Here is an 11,417-nt window from a genome sequence, read left to right on the forward strand (position 1 = left end):
CAAATAAAAATATTGTGGAGACAAATTAGTATTTTCTTTTAACAATTTTACATTTTGTGACCCTGGTATAGAAATGTCTGTGCAGAAACTAGTACTTTGTTGCCACAATTTGTATTTTGAGGGCACAAATTAGTAGTTTATTAGCATTTTGTGGGCACACTATAGGTCAGTGTTGACACAATTTAGCATTTTGTAGCCACAATTTTGTATTAAGTGCACATATATTAGTACTTTGTAGGCATTATTCAGCATGTTTTGTGCAAAAATGAAATTTTTTTTGGCTCCAAATTGGTATTTTGCGCAGATAAATCAGACTTTTGTGGACACAAATTAGTATTTTATAATAATTATATGGGTCAACATTATGATTTTGTGGCCACAATTTATATTTTGTGAGAACAAATTAGCATTTCGTGCAGACAAATTTGCATTTTGTGTACATAAATGAGGATTTTGTGACCACAAATTAGCATCTTTTTAGCATTTTGTGGGCAAACATTAGCATTTTGTGAATGCAAATTAGCTTTTTGTGGCTTCAATTTTGTACTTTGCTTGCAAATATTAGGCCTTTGTGGGCAAAAATTAGCCTTTTTTCTGGCACATATTACCATTTTCTGCAATTGAACATTTTATGTAGTATTTGGTGCACACAAGTTAGAATTTTGTTGGCACTGATAAGCATTTTGTGCACAAAAGTAAACATCTTGGGACTACAAATTGGTATTTTGTGCAGATAAATCAGCTTTTTTGGCCACAATTTTGCTCAAATTAGTACTTTGTGGGCACTAATTAGCATTTTGTGTGCAGAAACCTTACCATTTTGTGGTCATAAATTAGCATTTCATTATAATTTTGTGGGCCAACATTAGGATTTTGTGCCACAATTTAGTAATTTGTGGACACAAATGAGCATTTTCTGTAAACAAACTAGAATTTTGTACTTACAAATTAGTATTTAGCACTGACATAGTAGCATTTTATCAGCATTTGTGGGCAAATCAATTTGAGGGCAAAAATTCTTTTTTATTTTTGCCAAAAATAACAGTTTTTTTGCAGATTTGCATTTTGTAGCCACATGTTAGCATTTTGTGCAGACCAATTTGCATTTTGTGTCAGAAATGAACATTTTGTTAGCATTTTCAGGGCACACACTTGTATTTTTTGCATACAAATTATCACTTTGTTGCCACAAGGGTGCACAAATTTGTACTTTGTGGGGACAAATTAGAATTTTCCTTAAACAACTTAGTATTTTGTGGCCACAATTAAGTAGTTTTTTTGCATTCTGTGGGTACAATTTAGCTAAAAACAATTTTTGATTTTTTTATAAAACCAAATCACCTGTGAAGTCAATATCAATTACAATAACATTTTGCAATTTTTATGAAAATTTGGGATCTAATAGACTTAAATGGAAAAAAAAACAAGCTCTAACTTTCCAGCTTTATAAGCTTGACATGAAAAATATAGAAGTGAGGTCTCACTTTGATTTTTATTTTTCATCTTGACTAACATTGTTTCTGATAAAAACATGTATATTGGTGAGTTAAAGCAGAATGATTAAACGTTAATCCTATGCATGTATCAGATACAGCACCAAGATTTTGAGATTTCTAACTGTGTTATATGACAGAACAAGTTTAAACCCCCAAACTAAATGGAGGTCTCAAAAGCAGAACTTTTTTTGTGTTTAACATTTTTGCAAAAAAAGTTATGTCTGATTGTATGAAAATAGATTGATTTTCTACACTATAATTATAGAACAAAAAGTTTCCTGCTGAAATACTTCTAAATTCTTGTCACATGTAGCAGCCTTTTGCCACTTTCTGTTATGTGTTGCATCAAGAAAGCTGCTCCACTCTTCTGTGGATCCCAATGGGGTCAAGTCTTTTTTTCCCCCCCCACAGCGAGGTGCAGTAACTCCCTCTCTTTCTTTTTTTCTGGCACAACTACACATCAAATTAATTTATGTGTTCTGTTCACACACATGTACGAGTCTGCTGATATGAAAAGTAATTGCTTACTCTAAATTAGTTAGAGCAAATAGGGTGAGAACCTAATTCCACATTTATAACGATTATCTTTAATAGGTCTGTGTTGTCGGACGTGCGCTGAAATTGTGTGGAAATGAAACGGCTCATTCGGGTTCAAAGACTGAAATGAAATGCAGCTTACAATAAAGTCACTTAATGAAATGAGGGCTTTTTTCAGTCATTTCCATTCTTTTAAATCAAAGGCTTTTTTTCTGAAGTGCATTGGGAGTCTCAAATATTATTGGATTTTTATATCAGTCTTTTGGAAACAAACCTTTGTTTCATTTAAATGATTAATAATCAAGTAATAAACTATATAAAAGAGGATTTTTTACACTTTTATTGCAGATTACATTGTTCTATTATTCAACAATGTTTTATTATATCAGATTATTCGATTTTTGGTATTAGCCAAGTTATAGTACAGTCAAACATTTGCCCCACTGGTCACAAGTTATTAGCTCACACATGATACAAAAAAAATAGTTCAAAATGTTTGATTTAGTAGGTTTTTTGAACATTGTGAAATACCTAATGCTACGTTCACAGCAAGGATGTGACACGCGTCCGGGATCGTACTAAATGTGCATTATCTAACGCACTTTAAGCATATGGTGTTCATACTGGGCCAGCAGAGAGAGGCATCTTCATACTTTTCTTTTGCTACAAGCGCTTGTCCCCACTATAGTTGGAAGAGGCTTGGTGCCAAATGTCAAAGTGGTGCATATCGTGCAGTTTTTTTCTCCAGGCTTTTTCTTTCACAGCTCCATTCCAATATATTAAGGACTTGGTGTCATATAACTCTGGCCGGGCACAAACCGCAATTATTAATTTCTATTCAATGACCATTTTACAAATTTTTAGGAATTCTATGAAAGAAAAAGAATCCCGTCCATATGACACTAACAAAGCCAAATCCCTGATTGGTTTAGATTCAGCCTGGTTTTGTACGTAGAGCCCCAAAACAGACGTAACAACCTGCATAGTAATGCAAGAGTTTTGTACTTAGAAGCCCGAAATACTCATTTGCATGGACTTTTCATTGAAAGTAGTCCTTTTAAGGGATGTTGCAGAGGCTGGTGTGAAAGTAGAAACAAAGACTAAAGTCGTGAAAAAGTGAAAAAATTAGGACACTCTCATTAAATTATCCGCTCTTTCTTAAAGAAGTATTTATGAATCAATGTCCAATCTTATTTTGAAAAAAAAAAAAAGGGATTTAATAAAAGTCAAACTAAAACATTACTATTATTCTACTCACAGAATGAACCAAAATTCATATTTTAATGGAGGTCAAAGTTTGGACCTCCTGCTTCCTATTATCTATTTTTGCCCCTTTGGCTAAAATCACGTCATTGAGACCCTATTTTGTTGCATCTATCAGTCCTCTAGATATGTCTTAAGTGTGAAGTGTCAAAGCCTAAACATAAGCAGAAATTACACTCTTTTGAAATGACATTACATACAAAGTTTTGAATAGTCTTCTATTTTTGTTTTAATTTTAAAGTTTTACCACTTGAATGATGTTGATGTTCAAATGTATATTAAAGGTGTTAGTATCCAAATATGTGGGAAGATATACAGGTGTCTTGTTTGTTACATGACTTGTATATCACAACCAAAGAAATTGCAACTTAAAATAATTAGCATCATTATAAATATCACAGCATTTTTTTTTTAGATGACTGTAACTTCAAAGAATCATATTTGCTTCTTCTTGACACAACACTTATTTTGAAAATGTGTTTTTCCTTTCTCTTATTGAGGTTGGAGGGACTCTTAATTATGATGCAGTCTAGATGTGTCTCATGTCTGAATCCCCCCACGCCACAGAGGTTAGAGATTGAGAAGCTCACACTGCTGTAAAAAATGCTACAATAATCTCGAAATATATTAAAATCATCAAAACTTTATTTAAAATTGTGAGAAAATAACCAGTAATATGAAGTACGCTAGGTCTACAAGCCTAACATTTCTGTGTTGTTTTAAACAAAGTTTCCAATGTTGATGTCAATCTTTTCAAATTTTCGTCTGGTCCTGATTCACAATGAATTGAATTAATAAAGTACGTAAAAATGCAATTTTGAGCCAATTTTCCTAATATATGTCCTCTACATCAGACAATACCGCAAGAACATATTAAAAAAACACAAACATTTTCAGTTTGAGTGGACAAAGAGAAACATTTTTTTTATAACAAACTACAGTGAGCTAATGTCTGCTGTGCAACAGTTCTACCCTGATCCTCATCCACCTTTGCTGCTGTGGGATTTCTTTAATGGCAGATAGTTTGAGACATAATTTACATAGGAAATAAAGACAGTCTGCCGTGTATTTGCATAAAACCCCATGACTGCCTGGAGAAGGGCATTGACACATCTTATTTCCTGCTCTTGCACACATTTTTCTCTATCTCATTGAGAGGGTTCAGATGTTAATACTTCATAAAAGGTTGTCTGCAAGTGTTTTATCACACTGCATTAACTTATTCTTTACAGCTATGAGGTCAGTCAATAAGCATGTTTCTGAATGACCTCCAGCTGCTCAGGAGGTTTGCTGGGGTCTCTCTTATTGATATAAATAATCTTTTGAGAGACTGTGAGGCCATGCCTTGCAGCTAGGAAAAGTGGGATGGTCTTAACCCCAGAGGTGCAGGTTGGTATCTCAGTAATCATATCTGTTCCAGGCAGAATGGATAATTTTCAAGGGGCAATTTGGAAGAGCGACACTTCATGACGAGAGGTTGGAGAAGATGTGGAAGAGTTTTTCAGAGTGGGTTTTACAGCAGGCATGGCAGCAAAAGTCACAGCACGAGAATTGTCGATTTCCAGATTTCTGTATTTAATTTCTTGAGATGTCCAATTTTCTAAGAGACCATGTAAACAAGGCGGTTTTATAATTGTTTAGTTGACAACAATTGTCTGATATTGAGAAATCAGTGTAGCACAAGGATTAGTCAGAGAAACTGTATCCATGCAACACATTATCACTCACCAACTGGTCATATATGGTTGTATGGTATCGAGTTAGACTACCTGTACTGGTGCTGTCCTGGTTGGGGACCCCTGATTAGCATATGCATTAATCCCTGTCTGTGACCTGGTATCAAGCTGCCCTCAGACCAGTACCAGTTTGTGGCCCGGAGGTTGGAGACCCCTGATTCAATGCCAGCATGTCAAAAACACTCCTAAAATGTCAAAAAGTGACAAGATGTTTTACAACCTTATTTATGAAAATGAAACACAAGATGCAGAAGTACTAGGGTATCACTGTGTATCCAAGGCAACCAATGTTTAAAACACAGTGCATCATCATCAACATGCTGTGTATGTTGCTGCTGCTTAAACTCTTAGATTACCAAAGATTTAAGCACTAATACTGAACAAGTTTAGAATTTGCAGACATATGATACCAGGAACAAACTGGCAATATGTTTGAAACTTATCTTGCTGCGTGCATTCTTCAAAATAAATCAGATTTTGGGTTAAACCATACAAAGCAGACTAATGCGCTCTAGTGGATCCTCTTCTCATTCAGTTTTCTTGATGAATTTGGCAGTTGACCTGGTAGTGTTCCTGTTTGGTGTGTGTGGCACACAGTTCAATGTGTTTTATGTTATGTGACACTAAAAGCTGTCAAAAAGTTTTAAATTCTACTGAATTAATTTGAAGTGAGAGTTAAACTGTATGCAGATGTGCCATCAATCTTTGTCTACTTAAAAACATACTACACCGAATATTTAGACTTTTTTTTTTCTCCAGGACCTTCATTTCAAGAAATGTTTTGTAATTGGACCTCTTTAAATTTTAGTTGAAGACCCCTGGTGTAAGGAGTTACAGTATGCCAAAGGGCATAGTAGGTTTTGACAGAGCTTCTGTGGTGTTAAATGTTTAGATCTTAAAATGGGAAAGAAAACTGTAATTGTTTGGGTCGCCAGTCAAATTAGATTTTTTCAACAACAAAAAAGTATTTTTAAGTAAGAGTATTTTTTGACCAAAATGAGAGGGAACATTAACTTCCAATTCCAGCTAACGATGTCTGGTCGCTATCTTCTTGTCTAAAGTCCTCTCGGAAAATTGTGCAAAAGCTCAGCATTGTCATGACTAATGACACCGCTGTAAGTAATAACCATCAAAAAGCTACTAAAACCAAAATGAACATACATTTATTTTAGGTGTAAAGTTGGACATTCTAACATCTAATCAATGAAGAATTGCTCCTTTTTGCAACCTGCCTCTTGTGGTCTTTGGAGGAACTGCAGGATTTGTTACTTAGTACTGTTTCATGAAACTACAGAATAGATGATGCTAGTTGGTTTTATCTCTTGGGCTATGGCATTTTGGAAACTTTCTAACAATTGACAGTGTGTTGTCATTATCCACAACCCTTTCTTTTTACTCATGCTTTCAAATAGAATTCCAGCTGCTATTGAAAATGAAAAGATACAGCCTACAGTTCCAGAGTCCATCTCAAAGCCACATACAGACGCACAGCCCCTCACGTTCACACTTAGGGGGCAATTAAGAGCCGATTACTCCCCTGTAAAGCATTTTTTGGGGTGCTGGGGTGTATAAGAAAAACATGCAAACTTCACACCGATGGGATTCAGCCAGGAATCGAACTGAAATGAGAATGTTAAACAATACATCATCATGCAGTGCCAAAAAAAATGACCGATTCACAAAAGTGGACAAACAAAAAGATTTGATTGAAATTTATAAGCAAAAGTTCAATTTCAAAATAAAAAGGTGTCTGTCTGCTAGCATTAGAGTTCTGAACACTTTTTTGTATGGTTTCCTGATGTCCTATTTCTTAATTACTCTTTAGAATCATGACTATAAAGTCGTTAAAGTTTGATGCTTCATTTGACACAGCCCCTCTGAACACGCCGTGTATTTAACCCAAAAATCTGTCACCAAACGCACGGCACAGGATGCCTTCCTGTCGAGACAATAAAGCAAGAGCTTGATTTGAATTGCAGAGGGTGTCAGGAGGAAGAGGAGCAGCAGCAGCAGCAGCAGCAGCAGCGGAGGGCTGAGCTGCCAGCTCACTTCAAATGGGAATTTGGTCTTCAGGGTACAGGCTCATGTATGTATGTGAGAGCCAGATAGGAGAGCCAGTGAAAGAGACGGAGGGGGTTGTGCGTGAGAGATATAGAAAAGAGAAGGAAGGGAAAATGCAATTCCAGATTACATGTGCTTGTGGTGCAGCGTGGGTGGGCATGTGTTGGAGCCTGGGAGAGACACAGGGTGCAGTGTTGGTGGAGAGGGACTAATATGATGGAGTTTCTACCTAGCGATGTCGGCGAACATTTAACACATTGTGGGATAATCACATGAAGACACTTTAAGGTATATCCATCCATCTATTAAAAGTGAAATCCAGAAACAAAAAGATGACTGTAATTAAAGCTGTGGGAGTTTTGGAAGCAGCACGTCTTTATCTTCTACTTTCTACATCACCTGGCAACCACCATAGGGAATGTGTTATGCCACCTATAATTGCATGCATGCTTCAAGATAATGACAATGACAGGAACAGGCTGAATAATAATATGTTGTCCCAAAATAACTGCAATAAAAGACAGAATCAACATTTTATGCTAATAGGGGAGGTTTAAACCACAAAAGAATCCCATTTAGCCCAATGAACTGTTTACTGTCTTTGTACCTAGAGTATAAATTCAAATTAGATATAAAAGCGTCAGCAGCCATGTTGCTTTTACCTCTTTTACAGTGGCATTATGCGTCTTGTCAACATAACAGAAGCAATAAAGATGATAGAAATTTAATTCACAGCATCATTTAATATAGTAGCTGTGACTGAAAAATACATATTACTTTATATTACGTTGAAAAAAGTCCACTTTTTTTCTTTTTACATTATGCATTATGGCTGGGGTATTTCTGTGTGTGGTCTCTCCAGGCGCTCTGGTTTCCTCCCACGGTCCAAGAAATGTTTCATAGCTTAATTATTGACTCTAGGTGTGAATGTGTCCCTGCAACTGACTGGAAACCTGTCCAGCGTATACGCAACAGCAAGAGGGATAGGCTCCAGCAGCCCCATGATCCTAAAAGAGATTTAGATGGTTTAGAAATATATATCATTGTTTTTGAAGGAAATTATATCCATGGTGATGTTGCATCCCTGCCATATATATATATATAAAATATGTATATACATAATATTTTTAAAAGAGAGATTAGATTAAAAGAAGATTACAGACTTATGATGCGTTCACATTGGACAAATTATCTTTTGATGTGTGCCAAATATACTGCTCGACGCCCCAGCCGCGGAGTTGCCGCTAAAGTTTTTCTGCACTTCATTCGTTTTTACTTTATGGAAAACATGGATGATGTTGAGTGAGTAGCTTGGGTTTATATGTGTCGAGTTCTGCAGAGGCGCTGACAAGCACGTCACCGTGTCTGGGTTCACCAGATCTTTCAGAGCCTCTCCCAGTGTGGTGTACTTCACTCCGGGAGCTGCGGCTGATCTCTGTTTTAAACGTCACTTCCATCTGTCTGAGCACTAACCCGAGAGGGGAAAAATAAAAATAAAACTGGAGGATCTTTTTATTATTTTCTTGATGAAGGCAGCCAGGGCACCAGACCTCGCTAACTCTGCCGGACCCTAGGCAGTGGAGCATGCAAGCTCCTGACACTGTCCACTGGGCGGTTGGCTAGCGTAGCAGTCGATCCAGCTCCAAGGGCTCTGTGACAGGGTGGCGACCTGTCCAGGGTGTATCCCGCCTTCGCCCAACTATAGCCGGGACAGTCTCTGGCAACCCCTCCGCCCCAACAGGTTAAGAAAATGGATGGACGTTCAGGACAAAAATCACTGAAAACATAACTGACCCTGATTGCTCGACACCCAAATTGGACGTTCCATGGGGAAAAACATTCAAACTCCACATAGAAATTCCATCTGCGATTTAGACTAGGGCCTTCTCGCTGTGAGGCAGGAGAGTTAACCACTACACCACCAGCCCTTTTTTGTTAACTTTTAGTAGATAGGATATTTATCTCCACAATATTTTGTGGCTTCTTGATAGTTTGTTGGTTTAATTTTCTGTAAAACCACTTTAATTACCACTAAAGGTCAAATTAAATTACCATCAGACCTAGTTCTAGTTTATTACTATCATCACATTTTATCTCAACTCTTATTAAACTTTGACCCTATTGAGTCTTTTTTTTTCCACTTCACACAGTTTATAATGAACGATGATTTAAAAAGGATTCAGGTTGCTGTTAAACCTGTAATACTTAACTCAAGACTGAAGTAGACAACCACAGCGAGGCTTTTGACAAGAGGTCTGGAGCGGCAGTGTGAACGTTTGTGTGTCAGCTCCCTCAGTGTGACTCACGAAGCATGTGTGTGTGTCGTATTGCAGGGCAACAGCGCTTTTGTCCTTCAATTGCCATTTATCAAAAGCCGTTTTAATTGGGAGGGCATGCAATTACCACTTGCAGTCACCCAAGCTTCACACAGGCAAACACACGCACTGCAACAGTCTGCCTTGATGACTATCACCTTCATCTCCTTGTTTGTTCTTCTCTCTTTCATTTACATGTGGCTCATTCTCTCCTCCCTCCTTCGATATCATCACCACTCCCACACACTCGCATTTTGTGAGACATGCATCTTTTGAGGCTCCTACCGTCTTTTTTGTGCTGCACTTTTTCTATTTACAGCTGTAGCTTCCTTTCATTGTCTTCCTTTTAAAAATTAGATGCCCTTAAATTGTTTTTATTCACTTTTATAACATATTATGTCATAATTTCTTTCTGAATTTCTACAAAATTATTTTCTTTCACTGACCTTCTTTTCAAAATTTTTACATTAGTATTTTCATTAGTAATTACCATATTTAACGCAGTATAGGGTACACCTTCAATGAAAGTCCATTTTCAAATCTGTCATTTAGGTGAACCAAACTATTTGGCGCATTAAGCGAGACAAAAATGTCAGAGATAATCCAGCAATCAGTTAGAGTTTGTTAACTGCACTCACAGTAACTCTAGAATTTGTTTGTAAAAAGGTTACACTTTAGCCACATTGGAAGTGCTAACCGCGTAAGCATAGTCATAAGACCTGTAACTTCCAACCCTGTTTGCAACACGTAATAAAAAACAGATTGATACCACTAAAACAAGTGTTACTGTGACTGCGCTAACTCCCAACTGGTTCAAAACAAAAATGCAAACCAAAAGGGATTGGAACCTTACATAAATATACAATAAGTCAAGGAGACAGCTGACTCAACCATGTCGACCATCGGAGTGAGCGCAGCTCCCTGCTAAGGGTTGCCTTAACCAAAATCTACCTAGAAAGAACAAATAAACAAAGCCCGCAACTCAAGACTACCAAGGTCCTACCCCAAACTAAAACAACAAAACCCAGCAGTGTTAGTGACACTTAAATAAAAACACAGTCCAATACACGTTAGCCACATTAGCATATTCACAATAACACCCAACCAGACATTTTGACGGAATCTAAAAATAGCTTTAACTTCAGTAAACACAACCAGAATTTATTCATATTTAAGGCGCCCTGGATTAACAAACTGACTGTCATTTTTTCTTCTTTTAAATTAAGGCTTTTAACAGGCCTTACAGTGCATAAAATACTTTACACTAATATATTATATAAAATAATAAGACATTTCCCCTTGACGGGGTCAAACGACTGTTCATACAACATAAAATACATCAAGTCTGGTATCTTAAGAATTTTATCTTGATATTGGGATTTTATCTTGCAGAATGTTCATGACATAATGTGTTTTTTTCTTCTTCACAGGATCTTTTAAAGGCATGTGTAAGCAGATAGATCACTTCCCAGAAGATGCGGATTATGAGGCAGACGCTTCAGAATACTTTCTACGTGAGTTATTCTACGCTTTCATCAATGTTTTGTTTTTGTAAAACTTTTTAGCTGTGTTTAACTTTCTTCAGGGGTTAAAGGCGAATTTTGATGTGTTATTTTAATGCTGCCCTTCATGCCATAAAATCTTTTGTACTTAAAGAATATATATATATATATATATATATTTAACAGGTTAATACATTTTCTGACTAACTGTGTCTTCACACGTATTTGTCTCACGTTGTCATTAAAATGCAACCTTTAAGCTTTGTGTTGCATTTTTTGGCACAATTTTACCTTTTTTTAATACGCATGAAATGAAAAAAAAAGTGTAATCTATTTGAAATGTCACAATTATATAACAAATATAACACACAGATATAACAAGGACATCGCATGTATCTTTACATTTGCATTTGCACTACAAATGCATACCTCATAAAGTGATCCTCTTCTCTTATATCTTGCTTCTTTATTCTTATTTGGGCATTTTTTTAAAAAGTTGGGGCCAGG

At 36.5% G+C, this 11,417-nt stretch overlaps 1 protein-coding gene across 1 annotated transcript in view; it reads left to right on the forward strand.

Annotated features, from left to right (window-relative positions):
• The window catches only part of LOC112137128 (voltage-dependent calcium channel gamma-2 subunit), a gene marked incomplete in the record, with an annotated part of 76,317 nt that overhangs the window by 41,660 nt on the left and 23,240 nt on the right, over window positions 1-11,417 (forward strand). Inside the window, 1 exon segment of the mRNA XM_024259287.2 lies at window positions 10,839-10,922. Coding sequence (XP_024115055.1) covers window positions 10,839-10,922 — 84 coding nt within the window.

The sequence above is a fragment of the Oryzias melastigma genome, linkage group LG1, assembly GCF_002922805.2.
Source record: "Oryzias melastigma strain HK-1 linkage group LG1, ASM292280v2, whole genome shotgun sequence".
NCBI classification, from domain to species: Eukaryota; Metazoa; Chordata; class Actinopteri; order Beloniformes; family Adrianichthyidae; genus Oryzias; species Oryzias melastigma.